At 35.3% G+C, this 20,923-nt stretch overlaps 2 protein-coding genes across 2 annotated transcripts; one reads left to right on the top strand and one right to left on the bottom strand.

The window, feature by feature from the left end:
- Positions 1 to 1,194: 1,194 nt before the first annotated feature.
- LOC107741625 (short transient receptor potential channel 2-like) lies at positions 1,195 to 9,319 on the top strand. The gene is given in 13 exon segments (XM_016554385.1): positions 1,195 to 1,209; positions 1,856 to 2,548; positions 3,040 to 3,243; positions 4,272 to 4,281; positions 5,042 to 5,087; positions 5,089 to 5,199; positions 5,302 to 5,394; positions 5,496 to 5,676; positions 7,160 to 7,287; positions 7,398 to 7,467; positions 7,554 to 7,686; positions 8,923 to 9,185; positions 9,233 to 9,319. Coding segments are annotated over 13 exon segments (2,034 nt in total).
- A 2,902-nt stretch (positions 9,320 to 12,221) lies between these two features.
- LOC107741624 (protein sel-1 homolog 3-like) lies at positions 12,222 to 16,276 on the bottom strand. The gene is made up of 8 exons (XM_016554384.1): positions 16,205 to 16,276; positions 15,936 to 16,026; positions 15,777 to 15,870; positions 15,145 to 15,254; positions 14,395 to 14,522; positions 14,174 to 14,276; positions 13,825 to 13,866; positions 12,222 to 12,332 (listed from the first exon to the last, which is right to left on the bottom strand). Exons 2-8 carry the CDS (start codon positions 16,020 to 16,022, stop codon positions 12,222 to 12,224), a joined length of 675 nt encoding a protein of 224 aa, XP_016409870.1. The 5' UTR covers positions 16,023 to 16,026; positions 16,205 to 16,276.
- Between the last annotated feature and the right edge of the window lie 4,647 nt (positions 16,277 to 20,923).

The following is a 20,923-nucleotide window of genomic DNA, read 5'->3' as shown; positions in this document are numbered from 1 at the left end:
CAGATTTGGAAAAATTTTGCATTTTATCACTTGCTCACTAATGGATTCTCTGCAGTGAATGGGTGCCGTCAGAATGAGAGTCCAAACCACTGATAAAAACATATCAATAATCCACAAGCAATCCACATGACTCCATCAATTAATGTCTTGTGAAATGAGAAGCTGCACGTTTGTAAGAAACAAATCCATCATTAAGGCATTTTAACTTTAAATAGTTGCTTCTGGCCAAAATACCAGTCTACAATCCATAATAATGTTTCCTACAGTGAAAAAGTCCTTCATTTGTTGTTTTCTCACATCAAAATCCACCAACACATTTGTTTAGAACTGTTTTCCTGATTCAGACAAGACGAAAACAATATTATGGATTGAAGCTATGGATTAAAGGGGTCATATTATGCTCTTTTAGAAAGTCTTGATTTTGTGAGTGGACTTTGAACTTTGTAACTTTGCAGATCTTTTTTTATGCTCAAACAGCAACATTACAGACTAACATTGAAAAAGTGAAAAAGCATAATAGGACCCCTTTACAACAAAAAACATCTTATTGATGGATTTGTTTCTTACAAACATGCAACTGTTCATTTCACAAGACATCAATTGATGGACTGGAGTCATGTGAATTACTTGTGGATTATTGTATGTTATTCTCAGCTGTTTGGACTCTCATTCTGACGGCACCCATTCACTGCAGAGAACCCACTGGTGAGCAAGTGATGTATTAATACATTTCTCCACATCTGATCCAGTGAACAAACAATCTCATCTACATCTTGGATGACCTGAGGGTGAGTTCATTTTTGGGTGGACTTTTCTTTAGATTTACGTTATCAAAGTAGCTTAAAATAGCTTACCAAGCCTCAAAAGTTGTATTGTTCAAGCAGAACTTAAACTGTAATTATCCAAATGAAATGCAACAGTACTGTGTGCTAATGAGTGTTCTCCTCGGGGAGCATCTCTGTTATTGGTGCTGAGTGGGTGGTACAGGCTAATTACTAGAACAAGACGAGACATCAGTAGACAAAAACAAGGCTTGTACAGAGGCACAAAATCACTAAACGGGTCTAGGATGTGACAGCCATATTGTTCCTTTCTGGATTCATCTCTCAAGCTGACATGAGAGAGCTGCTCACTATTTTGGTATGACGTCTTTCTCAAAAGAAGTTTACTGATTTGGGGTGCTCCACTAAGAACATGGAAAACCTTACGGTGAGTTTCAGATTTTTAGATTTTGAAAGCAAGGCATTAAATGCAATAAGCTTCGAAAGAACTGGGTTTTTTTTAGGCACAACGCAAAGCAGAGAGTCTAAAAGGCCACTACCTGTGGTAAAAATCACAGTAACTGATGGAATTGAGTGGGTTATTGCTGTTATAAAACCACAGCAATATGGTAAAAGATATATTTAAGTTTATGGTTGCCAACCAACATAGCAGCTTGACACATTAATAGAATGCGACTTTAAAAAAAGCTCAGCTAATAAGAAAGTTAGAGTTGGAACTGTCCGTTTTAGAAATTGTATTATCCAACCGGTGAATTTAGTTGATAATTTACATCAAATAGTTGTGCAACTATTTTTGTGTAAACTTTCAATCAATTTTAATGCATTCTTTCTGAATAAAAGTATTAATTTCTTCCCAAAATATATATATATATTCTGAATTTCTGACCCCAAACTTTTGAACAGCAGAGTAATTGTAAACAGTGTCACCAGTGTCAATAAAATGGGAGAAATAAATGTAAATATCAAGTACTGGACCAGAATTTTATCTGGTTTGCTTCTTGAGGTTATTTCACCCTCTAATGATGGTTTGGTGGGTGATTTTAATTTCTTCTGTGTCCCGTCTCTGTGAGCAGCCAGACAACTGGCGGGAGATTGTGAACAAAAAGCTTCACTTTCCACCGGAGCTGATCCCCGCCATCCAAGAGGGCAACACAGTCTGGGTGGACAGTCTCCTCTCCCTTGGTGACGGGATCATCCGTCAGCTGGACGAGTCTGAGGATCGGTTATGGAGGGAAGCATTGAACCTCTCCATTCGACTGGGCAGTGAAGACATCATGACCTCCCTTCTGCTGGGTGTCAAGTTTGACTTCCGTCAGATCCACGAGGCTCTGCTGGTGGCCGTCGACACCAACCAGCCCAGATTCGTCAAACATCTCCTGGACCGCCTGGATCAGGAGAAAGGCAACAAGATGGACGTTCGTTCTTTCAGCATGGACATTTTCGACCACTCCATTGACGATTCTCAATTCGCGCCAGGAGTGACCCCACTAACGTTGGCCTGCCAAAAGGACCTGTATGAGATCGTAACTATGCTGACCCAGAGAGGCCATGATATTCCTCTGCCTCACTCCATCTCGTGCACATGCCTGGAGTGCCGTAACGGCCGGCAATACGACTTGCTCAAGTTCTCACTATCCCGTATAAATACGTACAGAGGCATCGCCAGCCGTGCATATCTGTCCATCACCTCAGAAGACGCCATGCTCAGCGCTTTCCACCTCAGCCGAGAACTGCGCAAACTCTCTAAGAAAGAACCAGAATTCAAGGTGAGCTCCGAAAAATTCATTAATTTATAGAAAACATTACAAATAGCAACAAATTCTTTGGAAAAAAAGATGTGTTCGAGGCAATTGTCTGTTTTTCCATTAACTATTAAGAATATGCAGTGCTGGGTAGTAACAAATTACATGTAATCTGGATTATGTAATCAGATTCCAAAAAACTTAAGTACTTTATTATATTATGGTTTTTATGGATTACATGACTACATATTGTTCACACAATGGCAATTTCATAATGATGGTTGGAATATTTTCTCTTTCTTTGTTTATGTATACATACATATATATATATATATATATATATATATATATATATATGCCCAGCACTGACAATATGCTACCCATAACTGAGTGTTTTTACTTTTTCTTTGTATTGTCAGTATACTTAATACGCTATCTTCATAGTTATCAGCATTTGGTTTTATATGTAAACACATTTAATAATTGATTTGTATCATCACTTTCTTGATGTTTAGCCTCAGTACCTGGAGTTGGAACAGCTCTGTCAGGAGTTCGCAGTGGAGCTGCTGGGAGTGTGCCGGAACCAGAGTGAGGTCTCCACCATCCTCAACAGCGCTGACGATGACAACGAGGATGAAGAACTTAATGAACAGACATTTGAGGAAGGTATCCCCAACCTTGCTCGTCTTCGACTGGCGGTCAACTACAATCAAAAACAGGTACATCATGTTGGTTTAATTGCAGCAACTGATAAATGTGATAAAACAATGTCACTATCTATATTAAGTCTTTTCCTCAAAAACAGAAAAAATAAAAATAAATAAATAATTTCAGTATCAATATTTAAGGCATATATGACTGTCTTCTTTCAGACGAATCTAATTTGAGTTATATTAAAAAATGTCCTAGCTCTTCCAAGCTTTATAATGGCAGTGAATGGGTGACATTCAATAGTCCAATAGAACTGAAGTCCAATAAAGTGCATCCATCCATCATAAAAAGTGCTCCACATGGATCCGGGGATGAATAAAGGCCTCGTGAAGCGAAACTATGCGTTTTTGTAAGAACAATATCCATATTCAAAACTTTATAAAGAGTAATCTCTAGCTTCCGCGTTCCGACGTATGACGTAGTAGGTAGGCGTGAGCTCCGGTGAGAAGTGTCTAATGCAGAAACACAGATGAGAGAGCAAAACAAAACACCGGCAACGAATTAGAAGTACAAAACGAGGATTTGTAAAGAAAATTTTCGGAGGATTTCGATATATATATATTTTTTTTTTTCAGTTAATGATAATAAAACTTAAAATGAAAACAATATAAATACTAGTTCAAAACATCAGCTAAAAACTATAATAGTATCTCGATACCAAAATTCCACTGACTAGTTTAATTTATTTTATTTTATTTTATTTTAGAAGAAAATACTTAAAACGGATAATTCACCCAAAAATTTAAAATACCCCATAAATTACTCCCCCGCAAGCCATCCTAGGTGTATATGACTTTCTTCTTTCAAACAAATACAATCAGAGTTACATTTAAAAAAAAAGAGTCCTGTCTCTTCCAAGCTTTATAATGGCAGTGAATGGGTGTTATGTTTCAATAGTCCAAAAGAAGTCCAACAAAGCGCATCCATCCATCATAAAAGTGTCCCACACGGCTCCGGGGGGTGAATAAAGGCTTCCTGAAGCGAATCTATGTGTTTTTTGTAAGAAAAATATCCATATTTAAAACTTTATAAACAGTGGAGTTCAGGTCAGTGTTATTTTAGTATCACTGAGATACAATTATATTTTTCATTTTAATTTGATATACCAAGCCAAATCTTAAAAAAAAAAAACTAGGTAATTTAAATAAAATAAAACAAAAATAATTAGGTAATTTAAATGAAATAAAATTAAAATAGTAAAAAAAACTACAAAAAAAACACTAAAATGCTATGCTCTGGTTAAACTACCCAGTGGAGTTCAGGTGTCTTATTTTAGTATCATTGAGATATTGATTTCTATTTCATTATCATTTACTTTAATAGTTATTATTTATATAGTATATGTTTTAGTAATTTTGTTGAGGTTTTGTTATTTTTTTATTGATTGATTTATTACTTTTTTTTTTTTTAAATATGTCTACCTAGTTTTTATTCATTTTTATAATAATAATTCAATATGATTATTATTACTGTAATAATATAATGAATAATAATTTTAAAAATAATGATTTTTTTTATGTATTAGTAATTAAACATTAATAACAAATACAGATAACATTTCTTAATTAAAAATACAAATACAATAATAATAATAATAATAAATATTATTATTTTATAATTGTATTATTATATTGATTTTTTTGCATTATTATTATTAAAATAAATAAAAATGCAATTAATTAATATGATATAGAGGGTATTTGAAATGTAATTGTATTTTTTACATGTAGTAGTAGTATTAGTTGCAGTATTATTATTATTTACTACTACTACTATTGTATAATTTTATCATATGTTTCTGAATAGTACGAGAGGACTGGAAACAGGAGGATCCTCAGCTGATTGCAGAGACTCGCCGTGACCAGCATGCTGAGTTTCACACGTCTCGCCTACATTCTGCCGGCCCATGAATCCCTGGGAACCCTGCAGATATCCATGGGAAGAATGATCGATAACATGATGAGGTCAGATCTTGCTGTTTGATCTCTGCGATTGGATGTTCAGTATAGCTATGAGAGGAGAACACCATTAAATTGCTTTCATCAAATGTTTTTCTTGCTCTACAGGTTCATGTTCATCCTTATGATTATTGGAACAGCATTTTTGTGTGGAATAAACAACATATACGTCCCGTATGTTGTTTCTCCACATCTTGGCAGGTGATTAATAACTTGTTTACATGTAATTAAATGTATTTGGTTGGTTTGAAATCACCCAGGAGATGCATCTTAAATATGTTTGTCTGTTGTATTCATTTTAGATTGAATGATACATTTAACTTCCTCTTCTGGACCATGTTTGGAATGGCAAACCAGGAATACGTAGACATGCCTGATGAGTTTGTGGGAAGGATCTTTTACGGGATATTCACACTGCTCATCGTCATAGTGCTACTCAACATGCTTATTGCCATGATCTCCAATTCGTTTCAGAGGATCGAGGTGTGAAGCTTAAAAGATCATTATAGAAGATTTAAAATCTCAACATGCAAACAAGATATTACAGAAAATTTGTGGACCAGTGTGGTGTTATTTTTCCCACAGAACACAAAAGGAGAATCTTTTAACAGAATATGTATGTATCTTTTCCATACAGTGACACATTGACCACATCTGTTAAAGGGATAGTTCACACTAAAATGACAATTGTCATCATCTCCACTTGATCCAAAAGAACATATTTTAAAGAGTGTTGGTAAGGAAACAGTGAACAGTAGCCACTGACTTCCATAGTATTAAAAAAATAATAATATGGAAGTCAATGGATACCGTCAACGGTTTGGTTACCATTATTCTTCAAAATATCTGCTTTTGTGTTCACCAGAAGAAATAAGGGTTTGGAACAACTTGAGGATGAGTATCATGACAGAATTTTCATTTTTGGGTGAACTATACCTTTAAGCTAAAAAAAAAAAAAGACCAAACATGCCATAATGTAATGAATGCCCACTGGAGGCAAGTTGAATGAGAACCCGTGTGCAGTTTAATAAAATCCGAAAGTGAGCAGAAACACAATAAACAAGACTTGGCAAAACATGAAGAAACTCACCAAACAGTGGTTACACAAACAAAGCTAGACAATGCAGTGGTGACAGGAGGGCTATATAAAGCAAACAATTGGGGGGTCACATGACACATTCCAACCAATGAGAACAAGACACATGAACTAGACAACCAATCAGAACCTGACACATAGAGCAAAGGAACCAATGAGAACAAAACACATGAACAAAAGGATCCCATGACAGGGTCAGGGAAACATGACGAGGAAGGGAACAAAATAAAACACAAGAAAACCTAAACAAGAAACAAAACCAGCGTGACACGTGAAAAAGCACCTTAAAAGAAGTCCATATGACTCAAGCACTATATTCCAAGATTTCTGAAGACATATGATTGCTTTATGTGAGGATTAGATTGAAATCTACACTACTGTTCCAATGGGCTCAATCCAGTCTTTTAAAATAAATTAATAATTTATATAGCAAGGATGCATTATATTGATCAAAAGTGTCAGTAAATGCTATTCTTTTGAAATTTCGATTCATCAAAAAATCCTGAAAAAATGTCTCACTGTTTCCACAAAATATGTTGAGCAGTAAAACTGTTTTCAACATTGATAATAATAAGAAATGTTTCTTGAGCAGCAAATCAGCACTGTAGAGTGATTTCTGAAGGATCATGTGACACTGAAGACTGGAGTAATGATGCTGAAAATTCAGCTTTGCATTTCAGAAATAAATTACATTTTAAATTACATTCAAACAGAAGACTATTATTTTAAATTGTAATAATATTTCACAATAGTATTGTTTTACTGTTTTTTGGTCAAATAAATGCAGCCTCCATGAGCATAAGACACTACTTTCAAAAATATTACATTTTTAAACACATTACGTATGTTCATGCTGTCTCTTCCTCTCAGGATGACGCAGATGTCGAGTGGAAGTTTGCTCGTTCTAAGCTCTACCTCAGTTACTTCAGGGAGGGTCTCACTATGCCAGTTCCCTTTAACAGCATCCCATCTCCAAAGGCTCTCTTCTATACCTTGAGGTAAGATAACCTGACAAGCAATGCTAGGAGCTACCTCTTATGCAGACTATGTGAACTGACGATCATTTATGACCAGATGTAACCTTCCTGTTCCTCCCGGTTTTGTGTAGAAGCATCTGCCAAAAGATTTGCTGTTGCTGTAACAAGAAAGCCCCAGAATATCCTCCCATCGCATCTTTGGTGAGTATCTGATGGGTTTCTATCTCTAGATCCTCCATGATTCTTGGTTAAATTTGGCTGATGATGTGTTTTTCGTATTTTTTTAGTCTAGCAATACTCTGAATAGCAGCGGAGGTCAAGGTGAGGGCAGAGTGCCATACCGCCTGCAGGTGACCAAAGCTCTAGTGCACCGCTACATCGAAGCCGCACGCAGAGAGTTTGAAGAGAGCAAGCGTAAAGGTAGGTCATCTTTTCGGCATCAAGTAATGATCCAAAAAGCATGCAGTATTTCAGTTATTAAAAAAGCCATAATAGTGACACTTTCATCATTAAACATTAATTATGTCGAACTACGTACCTAAAAATGAGCTGTTCAGAGTGCTGTGGCCTAGTGATCAAAGATCTGTGCTGGTAACCACAGGTTCAATCCCCAGAAGAGGTAATCCTTTTAGAAAGACACTTCACCACAAGTTTCTCCAGAGGGATTTTCCTTTTAATGAAATAATATAATATGTGCACTGCACATGAATAAGTGTCTGAAAAATGAATACTTACTTGTTTTAAGACAGTTACTTATGACCATTTTGGGATCAGCTTCAGTGCTTGGAATGGCATACTATCATAATTCAGCTTCAGTATACACTTTATTCTGCCTACTATTTTTAAGCAAGATGTGAAACAATAAGGATTTTGTAAATGTAAACACTTCAAATAGCAGTATACTACATTGTCACATGATTTCAATATATGCAGCGCAGTAAGTGACATGCCTTTGCACTGCCATTCAAAAGTTGGGGTTTTAAAGAAATTAATTCTTTTATTCAGCAAGGATGCAATAAATTGATTAAAAGAGACAGAAATATTTTTAACATTATACATTTCTTTATGATTTCAAATAAATGCCGCTATTTTGTTAACATTATAGTTAATGCATTAAAATGCACTATAAAGCGCATTAGCACATTACAAATAACAATAGCTTTTCATCACAAAAATAAAACACATTTTAAAATACATTACAATAGAAAAGAGCTAATTTAAACTGTAATATTTCACAATTTGACTGTTTTTACTGTATTTTTATAAAATAAATGCAGCTTTGGTGAGCATAAGAGACTTCTTACAAAAAAAGAATGAAAAGAAAAAAAAAGAAAATAAATAACTACTACAGAAGAACTATATACACTAACCACAAACTTTTGAATGTCAGTGTATCTTAGAAATATAAATGGCAATTTCGCATTTTTAATCCAATTTTGTGTCCAGTCTAATCAAATAATGAAAAAAACAAAGTGTAACAGAAAACAAATCCTTTTGACAACTGTAGTTTGTTATCCAGAAATGTCATCTATACAGACACATGTGCATACTATTCATACTGCAGCAATAGTGTGAGTAGTGTGAGTAGTGTGATAGTATGTGGTTCTGAACATTGCCATTGTTTTCGCTACTAACTGCTGCTGTTGTGATGTTCAGATGTTGGGAACAGAATCACTGAGCTGAATAAAGTTGTCGGCCGACTGCACTCCGAGATGCAGGAGTTTCACCAGAAGCTGCAGTGGCGGCGCAAAAGCGAGCCGGACCAGGCCAGCATCCTGGGCAAATACATCATGGGCGCAAGGAACAATTTCCGTGACTTTGATAAGAATGAGGCCATGGGGTGCGAAAACACAGGTCTGCCCATCAGTACGCATCCCGCTCAGGAGGAGGAGGACGACGAGAGGGAAGGAGAGATCAAAGCAGGAGGGAAGGAGAGATCAAAGCAGGAGGGATCGTCTCAGAGGAGAGGGAGGAGCCCGAGTCCGAGGGCCCTGTGGAGCCCGTCCCAGGAGAAGAAACTTCTTTTGAGACTGCTGACACTGCTGATGTGTGAGAAACAAACACTGCACTGTCGCAGCGCATAGCCATTCCCTGAAAAATACCTAGTCACAAGTTTCTAGATACATTCATAGCACTTTGAATGACTGAGAAATACATTTTGACATACTGTAGTTGTTTCATATGTAATTTGTATCATAATTGATATCTAAATTACGTCTCATAAAACAGATAAATCCATTTAATGAGGTTTAGATGATGCCATAAACATATTTGCTGAGTGCTCTGTTTACTTGTGGACATTTTCACAATGAATGTGAAAGATAATAACCTTAAATGAAAATGACCACACACAAAAAATTATATATAACTTATTTCCACAAAATAAAACACCAAAATTAACAAAGCACATACTATTTTTGATGAAGTACAGCACTGTGTTATATTATTATTATTAATGATGAAAAAATAAACTTTCCATGAATAGGATAATTTTTTTGTTTTTGAAACAAGTCTAATATTGTGAAATATTTTTACAATTTAAAGTATCTGTTTTTAATTTGAATATTTTTAAAATGTAATTTATTCCTGAATTTAAATGATGATTGTTTTAGCAGCCATTTCTACTGTATTCAGTGCCACATGATCCATCAGAAATCATTCTAATATACAGAAATCACATCAAATATGATTTTCTGCTCCAAAAAAGTTGAAAACAGTTGTGCTTAATATTTTTGTGCAAGCCATTTTTTTCAGGTTTCAGTTTTTTTTTTTTTCAAGTTTACTGAATAGAATCAAAACAAATAGAACAGTATTTGAAATAGAGATAATTTTTAAATGTCTTTACTGTCCGTTTTAATCATGTACTTTCACTAAATAACTAATATTAAATATTAATTTCTTTCAAAATCTTACTGATCCCAAACTTTTTAACAAAAGTATACTTCAAAACAACTATTAACTATTAGATATATTAAATAAAATAGTATCTTACTTAAAATTAATGTTTGAAAAGTTGCTAGTTCACATCAAATGTCTGTTTTCCTCCCTTTAAATTCCGATACAATCTTAATGTGTAAAAAAAAAAAAAAAAAAAAGTTATCAAACGAATATATTTTTACAAAAATTTGGAAAAGTTCATCATAACTACCGTGCAAAGCAACATTTGGTAATGCAAAATAATAATAATAATAATAAAGCTAACATTTAGTTTGAATTCCTGGGATGGATGAAAAATGTATTTGAAATGCTAAGCACCTCCTTTCACTTACTTTGACGTACACATCAGACTTGCAATCCCTATTTTGTACCGAAAGTGCCAAATATCTCAAACACCTCTGGTGCCTTTTAAAGTCATAAACATCATCTAAAGTTCAGCAATTATATATAAAAGCCAGCCGGGGAGAAAGACAGCTCAGAGGCAATTTTTCACGATGACTGAGGACTTTAAAAACTTGTTTATTTAGCTATTACATTGCTTGAATGGTGTGCCGAGTCCAACATATTCCCTGAACAATTTAGAAAAACTATTTAATAAAATATCTTTACATTAGGTATATTGTAAGTTAGCCCAAGCGCACAAACAAAATGCATAAATCATGACGAGGCACCAGAATGGGGGTCTCACAGAAAGCATCACATTATTTGAATGTAAACGCAGTAAGATTACCATCCCCTGATGATTGGACACTTGACACAGTGTGGTGCACTCCCTCTCTCTGAGGATAAGTCTGCTTTTGGTGTTGTTTTAATTAAGCGTGAGCTGCGGTGTGTGTTCCCGGGGCCCCGGTGTGGCCGTGGGCACATCACAGCCTGCTGAAAACCTGCTGTTTGCATCAGTCTGCGCAGAAGCCTGGGGAGTCCTCGCACTCTTTCATTAGACACAGGCAGAGTGGCCCTGCTGAGACACCGTACCTCCAAGAGAGGGAAAAATGAGTTTGCCTTGAGACACCGAAGTGGTACAGCCAGAACTCTCAGAAGAAATTACACGTCAGAAACAAGAAGCCGGAAACAGGAATTAAATGTAAAAATAGTACTTTATTCAGAACTATTTATTTTACTTGTCATTTTTTGAAACGCTGATGATTTAAGTGACAAAAATGAGAGAGAAAAACATCTTAAAATGTAACCATTTTAAAAGTACTTGTAGAAAAAGGATCGAAATTCACTCACATTATTTAGTTTAAAGGGATAGTTCACCAAAAAGAAAAGAAAATTCTGTCGTCATTTGCTCACCCTCAAGTTGTTCCAAGCCTGTTTCTTTTTGTTGAACACAAAAGAAGATATTTTGAAGGATGTTGGCAACAGCAGTTGACAGTTGCCATTGACTTCCATAGTATTTTTTTCCATGGTAGTCAATGGCTACCATCAACTGATTTGTTACCAACATTCTTCAAAATACCTTCTTTTATGTTCAACAGGAGAAAGAAACTCATACAGGTTTGGAACAACTTGATGGTGAGCAAATGACAGGATTTTCATTTTTGGGTGAACTATCCCTTCCACCTGAATAGAAATTGAATGTATATTGCTTTATTTAAACAGAATTCTGTAGTTAAATGTTATGTGCTTCCCCTTCATGGGAACTTCGAACTGCTCCCGGCGCTTATTTATACTATAGTCGCACCGGTAGTGACATCATGGCTGTCGCCGGCCAAGGAGTTGGTGTTTTTTCAATGTATGCTTCAGACACGGGTCACGACGAGGCGTTCCCCATAGCGACCCCTAGAGGACGCAGTGTCTCGTTCCCTACTCAGGGAACCATGGTTACATAAGTAACCTGAGACGTTCTTTTACATGAAATTTCAAGTTATACTTGATTTTGTATATCTTAGCACAACAATTAGGGTTAAAAATTATTCCTATTAAAAACAGTAAACAAAGGCTTTACATGGAGGAAAACCATATACAATACTGGGACTTGTTTAAAAAATAATTAAGTTATGAAGTAGTTAAAGTTATGTGGTAGATTTCTTTATGATTCCTCCTCGGGTTTGGTTGGAAGCAGATGTTTGGGATGTTTCGTGGAGTGGCATTGTCCTCCATTTAATTAGTCCGAATACAAAAGACTAGTGCGGTCGAACGATTAATCGCGATTAATCGTTTATATACAAGTTTTTGTTTATATAAAATATGTGTGTGTTCTGTGTATATTTATTATGTATATATAAATACACACACATACAGTATATATTTTGAAAATATTTACATGTATTTACATATCTATATTTATATTCATATAATTTATATTATAAATAAATATATTTAATATATAAGCATAACATATTTTTCTGAAATATATACATGCATGTGTGTGTATTTATATATACATAATAAATATACACAGCACACATACATATATTATGTAAAATAAAACTTATTTTGGATGCGATTAATCGCGATTAATCATTTGACAGCACTACAAAAGACAGAGTTCCAACTGCTGCCGAAACTGTGGCAATGAGAGGAAGGAACAGAGAAAACATCTGCTTGTGAAAATTTGTCCCTCATCATTAGACAATCCCAGAGACAAATCATTATTATGTTAACACAGTAACCACAGGAGCTTCCCCATGAGGCGATCATGCAATTATACACTATTAAACAAATTAAACAACAAGGAGTTAATTTAGGCTGTGTTTTTTTTCTTTTCTTTTTTGTTGTTGACTGACTTGCTTGCTTGCTTTATAATTACATTAAATTGTCCGTGCTACAGTACGGTTTTGGTCCAGACATCCAAAAGTCAATATTTCTACTTTAAAGACAAAAATAAACTGACCTTTATGGCAGTATCCTGATGTAGTTGTAAAGATTGCAGGTGTGCGCTGAACAGTGCCAGTGTGCAGGGCAGGTAGGCATCAGTGCTATTGGTCTCTCCACATCTACGGAAAAGGTGGAGAAAAAGGGCCGTGCTGTAATAGGTTGTTAGAACAGTACAACTGAGCCATCTGAAGTGAATAATGGCAGTCTGAATGTTTCATGATTGTGGTGTTGTCTTACCTTTGGTACAGGGTGTGGAGAAGCTTCTGTCTGTCTGTCAAGTGAAGGTGGAGCAAATTGAGCTCAGAAAGCACACCGAACGGCAGAGACTCTCCATTTTGGACAAGCAGGCCAAGATTATACCAACCCTGAGGAGACAGGAAATCAAATCTGAATTCATTGAAATGAAAAAAGAAAAAAAAAAACAATAATACAAAAATAAATAAAAAAGAAAGAATGAAAAAGAAAAACGAAATTAAATAAATGAAAATTCTATTAGAACAAATACAAATTGTGCATTAGAACAAAATATCGCTTGTAGAAAAATCACAAATAAACATTCAAATACTTGTTAGAACAAATAAAAACAAACAAGCAAATCTTTTAAAACAAACACAGCTTGTTAGAAGAAATAAAAGTTTGTTTTAGCAAACAAAAGAGCTTTTTAGAACAAATTAACTACATAGTTTTGTGTGTATTTATATATACATAATAAATATACACAGCACACATACATATATTATGTAAAATAAAACTTATTTTGGATGCGATTAATCGCGATTAATCATTTGACAGCACTACAAAAGACAGAGTTCCAACTGCTGCCGAAACTGTGGCAATGAGCTACAGGAACAGAGGAAACATCTATTTGTGAAAATTAATCCCTCATCATTAGACAATCTCAGAGACGAATCATTATTATGTTAACACCGTAACCACAGGAGCTTCCCCATGAGGCGATCATGCAATTATACACTATTAAACAACAAGGAGTTCATCCAGGATGTTTTTTTTTTTTTTTAATTTTACTTTTTTGTGGTTGACTGACTGACTGCTTTATAATTACATTAATTTGTCCATGCTACATTATGCTTTTGGTCCAGACAGCCAAAAATCAATATTTCTACTTTAAAGACAAAAATAGACAGACCTTTATCGCAGTATCCTGATGTAGTTGTAAAGATTGCAGGTGTGCGCTGAACAGTGCCAGTGTGCAGGGCAGGTAGGCATCAGTGCTATTGGTCTCTCCACATCTACGGAAAAGGTGGAGAAAAAGGGCCGTGCTGTAATAGGTTGTTAGAACAGTACAACTGAGCCATCTGAAGTGAATAATGGCAGTCTGAATGTTTCATGATTGTGGTGTTGTCTTACCTTTGGTACAGGGTGTGGAGAAGCTTCTGTCTGTCTGTCAAGTGAAGGTGGAGCAAATTGAGCTCAGAAAGCACACCGAACGGCAGAGACTCTCCATTTTGGACAAGCAGGCCAAGATTATACCAACCCTGAGGAGACAGGAAATCAAATCTGAATTCATTGAAATGAAAAAAGAAAAAAAAAACAATAATACAAAAATAAATAAAAAAGAAAGAATGAAAAAGAAAAACGAAATTAAATAAATGAAAATTCTATTAGAACAAATACAAATTGTGCATTAGAACAAAATATCGCTTGTAGAAAAATCACAAATAAACATTCAAATACTTGTTAGAACAAATAAAAACAAACAAGCAAATCTTTTAAAACAAACACAGCTTGTTAGAAGAAATAAAAGTTTGTTTTAGCAAACAAAAGAGCTTTTTAGAACAAATTAACTACATAGTTTTTAAAAGAAACAAATATCACTTGTTAGAACAGATAAACAGAAACAAACAAAAACTAACAAACTAAGACATAAACAAAGCTTGTTAGAACAAATACAGCTTATTAAAACAAAAACAAATAAATATAGCTTGTTAGAATAACTAAACAAATAAACAAACATACATTGTTCAAACAAACAAATAAATGACTTAGCTTATGTTTAATTTTTTTTCCAAATAATGACTTGAGATTACTAATTTAATAAATAATTACGATTCCTGATCATTCAAGGTTAGACTTCAGTCCATTTGCTGTCACGGGTACCTGTGGTTCGTTCTTGAGTGCTGCTTGCTTGTACATCTCTGCTGCATCAAAAACCTCTTTTGTGCCCAAAGCATGTTCACCATAGAACAGATCTCCCATTCTGATCAAAGCTAAGAGGGAAACAGACATCCATCACCACATGCAGAGACTCCAGCTTAAGCTACAGGGAGCTTGAGAAAGAGCACACATGTAGTGATGCACTGATGCAGGACATCGAGTCAAACCTCAGGTGCCCTTCACGACGAGCATTTCAGTTGACTATGAAGATATATGACTGCCACTCTGTATCCCACACTAAATTACATTAATTTTATATTCTACTGCAGCATTTGTCAACCTTTTCAGATGTAATATAAAAGATTAGACCCTAACATGAAAATCGAACATTTTAAACTAGAAATAAATAAAATGAAAAAAAATATATACAAATATAAAAATAAATAAATAAATGTAATTGTTTTTCCCATTCAATTCATAAAAATATGTATTTGAAAAAAAAATAAAAATACTTTCCTATAAAGTTCTTTACATTTTATATTTGTTATAACTTTTTTTATTTAAAAAAGGGATATACAATAGATTTTTTACTACCATTTTAATTCATATTTTAGTCTTAGATTTGTTAAAATTACCGTACGGAGCCGGATCTTGAGCCTGTATCGACATGTTATAATATCTTAACATGCACTGAGTCACCAGCGCTGGATCCAAAGAGATATAAAATATCTGTCAAAGCCAGTCGAGTGAACATGTTCATCTGAATCTAAAGCAAGTGTTTAGAATGGACTCACTGAGTTGAGCTCACACAGGTACGCCACATTAAACTGAGCTGCTTCAAATCCACTCTCTGCAGCACTCAGATAATAAATCAAAGACATGATCCTGCAACAATGAGAGAGAGAGAGAGAGAGAGAGAGGACGAAATAAACAATAGAAAGTGGCCTTTGCAACATCCTTTTATAATGTAAATGAAATCTAAAAGGACATTCATGTTGTAATTTAATATTATGAGAATTCTAGATTAATATAACTCTGTGGCCACTCAAACTGAAAGGTTTACCAGTCTCCTTTGAAATAGGCATTCAGTCCGTTCCTCAAGACTGTTCCCAGATATCCATTCTGTTCAGATGCCCATTTAACCCAACTACAGTTCAAAGAGAAAAATAAAAAAATGATTCCCAAAAAACCCAATAGCAAAATGTCAATTAGAAATAGCTTTGAGCCACAGAAAAAAAAATATTATTAAAAATATATATATTATTTATTTATATATTTTTTTTTCACATTCTTTCCTTAAAAAGTTTTCCACAAACCCCCTAACACACCCTTCCAGCCCTTACCCCAGTTTAAAAACCCCTGGTTTTAAACACATATTTATGCAAAACTTGCTAGATGTACCTGATCTATTGCTTTCTTCATGAATATCACAGCTCTCTGAACATCTTTTGGAACTCCTTGGCCCTGTTAATACAAGATAATATGATCTTTAATATGTTCGATCTCCTCTAACCTTTCTCTTAAGCAATATTCACTTCAAATGCTTTGCAAGACTGCCCTCTGCTGGCCACATCAGATATTCTTTATTAACCATGGCACAATGAAACATCAGAATCAATGATTCAGGATTGCATATAAGAGCAAAGACACAAAGGATCCTGACCGTAAGGAGCACAATGGCGTAGTCGTACATGGACACAGGGTCATGGAGTTTGGTGGCCCCTCTCTCATAGTGTTTCACTGCTGTCTGAATGTCTGGAGACACTCCTTGCTGACCCCAGAATAGCATACGACCCATTGCTTGATAAAGAAAAATTAATAATTAAATAAAACTACCATTTAAAAGTTTGGGGTCAGAAATATTAAATCAGCACAACGGTTTTCAACATTAATACACATCATAAGAAATACTTATTGAGCGACAAAATCAGCATAGAATGATTTCTGTAAATAAATTACATTTTAAAATATATCAAAATGGAAAACTGTTATTTTTTAACTGTAATAATATTTGATTCTATCACAATTTAATATATTAGTACAGAGGAATAACATCAAAATGGAACATTCTGTGCATTTTATTGATTCATTTTTTTAGCTGGATGCGAGTTTTAGTACCTCGGCTTCAGCCACTCCACTTCTAGCCTGCAGCTTTAGCGAGTGAAACAGATCATCGTTTTCATTGGTTTGGGCCTTCAGGGTCTCTTCATCATTTAAACGTATTAACTCAACAAAAGTTGCTTTGAACAACAAATCATTAAATTTAAGGGTTACGTGTAAGAGTTTTTATGCGAATTTAATTTCATAATGACCTCCAATATGTCTTAAATTTGATACCAAATTAGCTGTAAAGGAAATGCAGCACATTCATTCAGACAAAAAGACATTTTCAATGTTTTGCTGTGCCTCACAGCCTCATTTGTATCTCTAAATCCTGTATTAAAACTGGAAACTGAAATTTTATTTATCCCCTATAAATGCAGGATGAAGTTGACAGAGCCTCTAATGGGACTTGGTGATGGAAAAAATGAGATGGGAGGAAAATGCTTTTGCATTCTCAAGACTGGAACCATCCGGTTATGTTCATTTTTGATATTACGGGAGGAAGGTGAATCTCAGCCTGTGAAGACGTAAAATATCTGTTAGTTTCTTTAAAAATAAGCAATTTCTAAAACTCCCAATTTGAGAACCAAACCTGTGGCCTTTGTGCACCAACCTATCATGCAATACTATGAGATCATTAAACATGTATGGGTCCAAATACTAGTCTATCTCACCACACGCCCCAGAATCTCCAGGCTGATATGACACCACTGATGAAGAGGAACCTTAAAAGGTGAAAGGAACACTGATGAGTGGCCGGTGTCTCCATGCACCTGGACATGAATATTACCTTATTTTTTAATATTTTACGAATCAGACAAAAGTGAATTCTGTAAGTGATAAAAAACAGAAATGAGTGAAAGTGGTCTGAGCGGTTCACAGCCTTACCAGTGTCAGTGAGGAATATTGTAGGAGTGGCATAATTATTTTCAGCGTCAATATTGTGGAGCAGAAGTCCACATAAATGGTTACTGCAAGGTTTCTCCACCAAAACCCAAAACGAAACAGCAAACCTAAAGAGTCCAAACCATGACGTTATTCTGTGATTTAAATAAGCTTTGTTGCCAAATAAGTACAAATGCAGAAGCTCTCACCAGGGATAATAGATGGATTTGACTCTCAGCCCTTCCAAAACTTCATTTCTGAATGGCTGGAGGGTTTTGATGATGCTGTAACATTCACCAGTAGAAGCATAAATTGTGGAAAGAAGCGATGCCACCTCTTAAAAGAACAGAGTGAAAACTTGTGAGAAAAATGTAGGCCTATTACATGCATTTTTTATAATTAAACTTGCAAATAAAAACACCAAAAAAGGCAATCATTGTATTGTATTGCAATTTGACTTGTTGCACCATATCCGCATCAAGGGCCGTTGCAGAGCAGGATTTCATGTAATCAAATGCCAAAGCAGGCACCCAAGCACGCCAACAGGCCCGGAATAACATCCTGTTTGAGCTGCAGGTGTAAGTGTTTAAGCAAACAGAACGGAGGAGTTTAACGCATATCTTGCATAGCTCATGAATAATTACTCTCGGGTTAAGCGCTGTATAAGATTCTGGACAACTGTAATTAGCATTGGAATGTACAAGTGAGGCTTCAAGTACATGTGTAATATATTAATAAACACCCAATGCAGTTTTAAAATTATGCTAGAACTGTGCCCTGTGCAGATATGCCAATGAATGTTGTGCATTTCAGAATTAGCTCCGTTTCAAGTTATTTTAATTAAATTAGCCACACCCACAGGAAGTTGAATTGGAATAACAGCAAGTGGCATTGAGAGAAATTCAGTAGGTAACAGCATTCTGGGTAATAGTGTTTCTACATGTGTCCCCCTATTCATATAAGCACATAAATAATGTACATATTTAGATATGTGACATTGCAAACAGATCCATCTATCGATCGATCGATGGATTGAGATAGATAGATAGATAGGATAAAATTTTGGGGAGCTACTGTATATTTTAACAGGGAAAAAAACAATATGGAATAATTGAAATCTCAGTCTTTTAAAACAATTTTTATTGCTTTCATGCAGGAGTGCCATAAAATTCGAAGACTACAGTTTTGAACATTACAGAAGATGCAAAATTATCTTTTTTACTTTGTCTCTCCACCTCTCTGTACAGTATAGGCATAAATAGCTCAAATGGAGAAGTGAACAGGAATATCTAAATGGGGAACAGTCTAAAACAGCTCCCATCTCTCCCCTGTCCATGTTTGAGAACTGGTGTTGAGAACATGCATCAACACGGTGAAATGCAGTTTACTGGACCGGACTGACGCACGCGCACACTGACATACTGACAAGAGCTTCTTCGTGCAAAAGAGGCACAGATGAAACAAATACATCTGCAAAGTTGTATACCTGTTAAAGACTGATTGGTTGATATACATTTGGATGTGGTCTTGTACCATCTTTCACAAAAGAAATGATAGAAGAAACAGGCGATGTTTCGTGCAGCGCTGCTTTGGTTTGCCTCCAGGTATACGTTGGACCTTCAAAGCCTGTGGGTAAAAACTATAAAAATGCATAGTGACATCCCTCACCAAGCCGTTTGATTCTTAACCTCCTCTCTTTTCAGAAAGTGTGCTTGTAATTTTCAGTGCTCTGGGATAAAAGACATGCATCTTAGTGAACATCGTGTAAACCATAAGAAGACGAGAGACTGGTCTCCACTTCCTCTGAAAATGCACAGTGGTAAAATCTGCTCGAACATCTGACCATTTAAAGGCAAGTCACTCCATTATAACAGCAATTGCGTGTGGCCTAGCTTTAAAATTACATAAAAGAGCACTTGAAATCTAGGATTTGACTTTTTGTGGGTCAAAGGAATAGTATGACCTAATTCAGCAGAACAGAATATATCCAAGCTCTCTTTCAAACATGTCAGAAGTAGTAAATGTAGACACCCACCCGTCCACCACAATTTGGACAATCTGCACCTCTATAGAAAACCTATTTAAGATCAGATCTCAGATCAGAGGTCTAACAAAACTGAAATATATCCTTTGGGAAGTATATACATTTTCTAGACGGTGGCTTTAGTTTGGCACTTTGAAGATGGCAAGATCCGCTAAAGCTGTAATTACTGTAATTTGAACAAATTAAGGTATGCATTCACCTTACATTTTATTTCTTTTCTTTTTTAAAGACATGTTTTCTTGGGAACTTGTTTGGACGATGTCATTAGAAACAGTCAGCAAACAGGGCATGGTTAAGCGTAAATGCTCAAAAAACATTATTGTGCATGTTCATAAACCACCTTGTATTTTCTAAATGATTTGGAATGATCGACAATGATCAATTATTCTAATCGCGTAATTCTTCACCATACTAGAAATCCCTGAAACCTTAGAGATACGTTCAATGTCTTGGTTTGTGTAAATTCCAGCATATTCTAAATTTTCTTTACAAAACCGACACATCAACATTTAGAAATAGTGCAACATATTTTAGGGGAGTTTCACACTGACAGTTCAGCCCTTTTACAGTTTCTCTGACCATTGACAAACACTTATCGAAGAGTACCATTAAACGTTCAGCTGACAATTAATTTGAACTTGAAAGACAAAGGAGTGTGCTGATAGAAACGAAAGAACCAGGCTGTTTCGCGTTTTAAGCAAAGGGGAACAAGAACCAAGCAAACATCTAGGAGCATTCAAAGTTCAATCA

This window comes from Sinocyclocheilus rhinocerous, unplaced genomic scaffold, assembly GCF_001515625.1.
Source record: "Sinocyclocheilus rhinocerous isolate Xijiao unplaced genomic scaffold, SAMN03320098_v1.1 scaffold466, whole genome shotgun sequence".
Classification (NCBI taxonomy): Eukaryota; Metazoa; Chordata; class Actinopteri; order Cypriniformes; family Cyprinidae; genus Sinocyclocheilus; species Sinocyclocheilus rhinocerous.
This window is presented reverse-complemented; position numbering and strand designations above follow the sequence as displayed.

Excerpts from the sequence above, each read along its gene's own strand:
- LOC107741624 (XM_016554384.1), bottom strand. The coding sequence starts at position 16,022 with ATGTCTTTGATTTATTATCTGAGTGCTGCAGAGAGTGGATTTGAAGCA. Across the intron at positions 14,523-15,144 it reads CACTCAAGAACGAACCACAG|GGTTGGTATAATCTTGGCCT; the intron begins GTACCCGTGACA and ends CTGTCTCCTCAG. Across the intron at positions 14,277-14,394 it reads CTCCACACCCTGTACCAAAG|ATGTGGAGAGACCAATAGCA; the intron begins GTAAGACAACAC and ends CCTTTTCCGTAG.